The sequence below is a fragment of the Poecilia mexicana genome, unplaced genomic scaffold (genome assembly GCF_051168715.1).
Source record: "Poecilia mexicana isolate PSO_F unplaced genomic scaffold, ASM5116871v1 scaffold_5, whole genome shotgun sequence".
NCBI lineage: Eukaryota > Metazoa > Chordata > Actinopteri > Cyprinodontiformes > Poeciliidae > Poecilia > Poecilia mexicana.
This window is the reverse complement of record NW_028263374.1, coordinates 30,271,336-30,277,335: the sequence shown is the minus strand read 5'-3', so window position 1 is coordinate 30,277,335 and position 6,000 is coordinate 30,271,336. Positions and strand designations below refer to the sequence as shown.

Below are 6,000 nucleotides of genomic sequence, written 5' to 3'. Positions count from 1 at the left end.
GTTTAAATTTGCTGTACAGAAAAGAAAACAGGTAAAGAAAACCTACAAGAAATGACAAGATATGCATTAAAACTGTGAAATTTAAGCTTTATGTTAAAAAAAAGGCTGAAAATTTTAAATTTAACACAAATATCTAAGAACTCAAACATTTACTGATAAACTAATGTCTGATCTTTAGCAGCTGTCATGTTTTCAGTCTGGATGTAAAGACTCTGCTCCTCTGACGCCAGCTGTGACTGGTGCAGTGCATTCTGGGAGTTAGAGTTTCTTTGTCCTCAGTGTTCGGCTTCAACTGACTGGACTTATTACCTGGAGCTGAACACAGACGGCCGTCTTCATGATTTCAGCTCCAACTCTGTTTATGTTGCAGCCAGGAAGTTATTTTACTATAAAACTATAAAAACTATGAACTGATTAAAAAACAAACAGATAAAGGGATAAAGGACAACTGGAGCTGGCTCTTTTTAAAAGACGTGTGATATATTGAGGATTTAAATCTGGGAGCGGCAGATAAAATGAGAGCAGATTGTTTTCCTCGGTTATTTCAGCCTGACAGGAAGCATGAATATTTAAATAGATATTTTCTTCTCAAGGACAAAAACACCTTAAGATACGCTTTCACCTCATTTCAAAGTTGCTGTTTTTTATCCCTGCAACTTGCAGCCTCCGTCTCTCTGATGTTGTTTATCTAAACTCAAACTAAAAACACAAAATACAATTAATTTTCGGAAGCAAGCTTCATATAAAAGCAGCTCTTCCTCATGGTTCCAGCCTGCAGGAGCGGATGTTTCGGTAAACAGGGAAGCACTCAAACGGGAGAAGACGACGTCCGTCTTCATCAAGTCAGAGGAAGCATTAACGTCAGGTTGCTGTTCTTCATCTCCGCTCCACAAACACAGATGTCTGCACACATCTGGAGCAGCGAGAAGCCGGACGCTGGCAGCATGGCGCCCCGATAACCAGAGCAGAGCTCAGTAATCCAGCTGGACGACACGGCCGTCCGTCCTCACTGCGCTCCAAATCAAGAGTGATGAAGACGAGCGTCACACACAAACAGCAAACTGGGAACACTGGAGAGGAACGAGTGGGGGGGCTGGACGGAAAACCATCAGGTTCCTCTGGAGCCAATCAAAAACAGGAGACGGGTAGCAGGAATAATAAAATCCTCATCAGCTGAACATGTCCATCCATAAATACATCTTCCCTCATTGCTTGAAGAAACCGGCTCAGAAAAACCACACTGGTCGAGTTACTAAGGTCACCAATAGGGTCGTTAAGGTCAGTTGGTCCACTAAGGTCACCAATAGGGTCGTTAAGGTCAGTTAGTCCACTAAGGTCACCAATAGGGTCGTTAAGGTCAGTTGGTCCACTAAGGTCACCAATAGGGTCGTTAAGGTCAGTTAGTCCACTAAGGTCACCAATAGGGTCGTTAAGGTCAGTTGGTCCACTAAGGTCACCAATAGGGTCGTTAAGGTCAGTTGGTCCACTAAGGTCACCAATAGGGTCGTTAAGGTCAGTTGGTCCACTAAGGTCACCAATAGGGTCGTTAAGGTCAGTTGGTCCACTAAGGTCACCAATAGGGTCATTAAGGTCAGTTGGTCCACTAAGGTCACCAATAGGGTCGTTAAGGTCAGTTGGTCCACTAAGGTCACCAATAGGGTCGTTAAGGTCAGTTGGTCCACTAAGGTCACCAATAGGGTCATTAAGGTCAGTTGGTCCACTAAGGTCACTAATAGCACTGTTAAAGTCACAAATATAGTTGTTATGGTTACTAATGGGGCCATTAAGATCATTAAAAGGGTCGTTAAGGTCAACTGGATCCTTACGATCACTCTTAAGGTCACTAGTGGGGTCAGTAAGGTCAGTTTCAAACCCTGGGATTATTAAACACCTGTCACTTATTTGCAGATAAATCTTGGAGGTTCTAACATTCCTTCTGGCCGTTTCCACACGTCTAAAGTTTGTGGTTTCTGTGTGAGACTGAAGCAGGTTGATGCTGACGGTTTCAGGTCGCTGCAGGCTGTCATGTGGACACGGAAACACATGCAGAAGGTTTTTATGACACCCTGAAGCTGTCCGTGTTTCCATCAACATTTTTCATACAGATTTGCAATATTGCAATAGAAATGACAAAATTCAAAATATCATCCTCAATATTGCGTAACATTTTTTGTGCTTGCTTGTGGTGCTAAAGGGGAGGTAGAAACATATTTACTAAATTAGTTCTGATGTAGCGAACATTTACCAATTTAACTTTTACATTTTAAAGTTCAAAGAAAATTGACATGATGATTGGATGTAAAAGTAGCTGGTGAAGCTCAGAGAGGCAGGGATCTAAACATCCGAGTCCCTCTGCAGCTGTTCTGCTTTGCTCTCAGGTTTAAATTCAGACTGAGTTCATTTTAGCAGCTAAACTCAGATGGAGGAAGAGTTGATGGACTGTTTGCAGTTTCTCCATCCTGGACTTTTAGGAGTTAAATGGAACCAGTGTCTCCCTTCAGACCAAAACACAGGAGACCTCTGAACTGGAGGTTGTCATGGGAACAGACAACCTGCATCTAACAGGATGTGCATTAAAAAGGTGCATCACCCATGAGGAAATACTGAGAAACTATTTCTCACTCATGGAACCTGTGGAGCCAAAAATGGTTTCTACAGCGCCGCTTAAAATTCAGCTTCTCTGCAAAGGAGGAATAATTCAGAGTTTGAGTTCAGAAAGACTGGATGGAGGGATGGAGGGAGGGATGGATGGATGGATAGAGGGATGAAGGGATGGATGGATGGAGGGATGGATGGACGGATGGATAGAGGGATGGAGGGATGGATGGATGGATAGAGGGATGGATGGATGGGTGGATGGATGGATGGAGGGATGGATGGATGGATGGATGGATGGATGGATGGATGGATAGAGGGATGGATGGATGGATGGACGGATGGATAGACGGATGGATGGATGATGGATGGATGGACGGACGGATAAACCTTCATTTTGATTAGCATTCATTTCTTCAGCTCGGTGTGTGTCGGGTTTCCTGACCGAACCGAACCAGAACTTGAAGGAAGCGTGTCCGTCGGTGTAACCCTCTCCTGAACTTTAATCCATTCTGTTTGTCTCCAGTTTCCTCCTCAGCTCCTCCATCCTCCTCCATACGGTTGTTTCTGCACCTTTTCTATTATCTTCTCTTATTTCTCCTCAAATGTTTGCACTGCCTTCTCTCTCTCCTCTCCTCCTGATCCTTTTCCTCACTCCCTCCTTCCTGCTTCCATCCCTTCTTCCTTCTCCTCTTCCGTCAATAAATCTCTTCTCTCCCTTTCCTGGGACTCAATCATATCTTTGTCCATCTGCCATCATTTAAATCTTCCTGAATGATTCCTCCCTCCTTCATTCCTCCCTTCCTTTCCTCCTTCCCTCCTTCCAGTCCCTCTCTGCTCCTTTATGATGGAGGAACGTCTCTTAGGTAGTGAGGAAGAAGTAACGCTTCTCCTCTGTCGGCTCGTATTTCCCTTCCTCCCACTAATGTTATTTTTCTCTTTCATGTATCCATTAAAGTTCATCCATCCATCCATCCATCCATCCATCCATCCATCCATCCATCCATCCATCCATCCACCCACCCACCCACCCACCCATCCATCCATCCATCCATCCATCCATCCATCCGGCTCCTGTTCTGTGATTCCTTTTCCTTGCATAACTATCATCATTTCCTGTCTCTCCTCCCTGACCTCCCTGTTCTTTGTCCTCTTGTCCCCCTCCTCCCCCCACTTTCCAAAAACAATAAATACCCCCTCACCCTCTTACTCCTGCCCTCCCCCTCCCCGTTTCCCTCCATCTCTTCCCGACCCGACAGAGCGGCGCCAGGATCAACATCTCTGAGGGTTCCTGTCCGGAGAGGATCATCACCATCACCGGTCCGACCGACTGCGTGTTCCGAGCCTTCACCATGATCACCTTCAAACTGGAGGAGGTACACACACACACACACACACACGCACACACACACGCACACGCACGCACGCGCACACACACACACACACGCACATGCACACGCACGCGCGCACACACACACACACGCACACGCACACGCACACACACACGCACATGCACGCACACACACACACACACACGCACATGCACACACACACACACACACACACGCACGCGCACACACACACACACACGCACACGCACACACACACACACACGCACATGCACGCACACACACACACATAAAAATAATGTTATTTATTTAGTTACAGCACCTTCCAAAAGTACTAGTCATCCATGACTACTTGAATATGTTGTACTTTTTTCTGTTGGCTTTAAATTTGTTGTTTGTAAAATATAAAAACTCATAATTGCTTCAAAGATTATGTATATTTTATTTTTCACCTGTGGAAGTCGACTTTTTATCACCTGTTCATTGCATACTAGGCCAATGATGCTTTAGCTAATGCCATTAGCAGGAGCTAAGATCATTAACTAGAGCTAATGATGTTAGCTCAGGGTAACATCATTAGCTCTAGACAGTTTTAGCTAACAATATTGCTACAGTGTTGCAGTAGCAACACTGTAGCAATGTAGTTAATGCAACCATGTAGTAATAGGAACACTGTTAGCTATTGGTGCTAACACCATTAGCAGGAGCTAACTAACTAGCAATAGGAACACTGTTAGCTATTGGTGCTAACACCATTAGCAGGAGCTAACTAACTAGCAATAGGAAGATTGTTAGCTATTGGTGCTAACACCATTAGCATGAGCTAACTAACTAGCAATAGGAACATTGTTAGCTATTGGTGCTAACACCATTAGCAGGAGCTAACTAACTAGCAGTAGGAACATTGTTAGCTATTGGTGCTAACACCATTAGCAGGAGCTAACTAACTGGCAGTAGGAACACTGTTAGCTATCGGTGCTAACACCATTAGCAGGAGATAACGCCTAATGAAACCAAACTGGAAGATAATGACTGGATGTTCAAAATGATGTTGAATCATCTTTTAGTCTTTATAACAAACCAATAAATGAATTAAAATGTTTTGATCCAGATTATTTTACAGCTTTACTTACAAACTGGAGCTCAGAAACAGTGACCATGTCACAATATTTTATTTAAATGTATAAACTCAGCAGTCCAAAGTAATTTTACTGTCTTGTTTTTTCATCATCAATTAATATTTTTCAAATAAAGTCTGTTGTTACAACTGATAGTGGACACAGTTCAAATCCATCACATTTATTTTACAAACTTATTTGTATTTTATATATATTTTTTGTGACAGGTCAGACGAAAAAATGGGCACAAGTGTCCGTTTTTTGATACTTTGTGGATAAATAAAACCCGGTGCAGCTGAACTTCTAATGAAACGTTTAACAGAAATCTCAGGGATATAAATATTTTTCAGGGAACTGTGTAAAATTAATCTTTGATTTTGTTTCAGATTTGAAATAAATGGTGAAACGTGATTATTTAAAGCTAAAACAGGAAGTGGCATCTGCAGACTTCCATATATGTGTTACCAGTCGTCCAGAACTGAAGTGTTGGCTGAACCCAGATTCCTGGTTCTGGCTGTGGAAACGATGTCAAACATCTCCAGGCTAGAGGATTTCGGAAAATGCCTGATTTTAGCTGGAATTAGTTGAGAAATGCTTCATAAAATGACTCATCTGTTGTTAGGAGTTCTGTTTGAGATGGTTTTAAATGCAGCGGGTCAGAACCTGGTCCAGAACCATGTTGCTGGGTGCAGAATCATCTGAGAGCTGCTGATGGGTGTGAATAAGATGAAGTGAGAGCAGAGGATCGATGCGGAGAGCTTTATGGAGCGCTGAGCAGGCGGCAGCTGGGGTTTAAAAAGAAGAGAGACGGATGATGAAGAGGAAGAAAGATCAGCTCTTATGAAAAGTTAATGAGACGGAAATGGAGAGATTATAAAGACAAGGTGTGAGAGTGATCAGGGGATTAAAGGTGTGAGAGTGAAGTTTTCCTGATTTCT

General features: G+C 43.2%; 1 protein-coding gene across 2 annotated transcripts in view; it reads left to right on the top strand.

Moving 5' to 3' along the window:
* pcbp4 (poly(rC) binding protein 4) overlaps positions 1-6,000 on the top strand; it is an 84,638-nt gene that overhangs the window by 49,903 nt on the left and 28,735 nt on the right. For both annotated transcript variants that reach the window (XM_088005878.1, XM_088005877.1), the window contains exon 6: positions 3,855-3,971. In XM_088005878.1, coding sequence (XP_087862004.1) covers positions 3,855-3,971 — 117 coding nt within the window. The remainder of the gene's footprint in view (positions 1-3,854; positions 3,972-6,000) is intronic.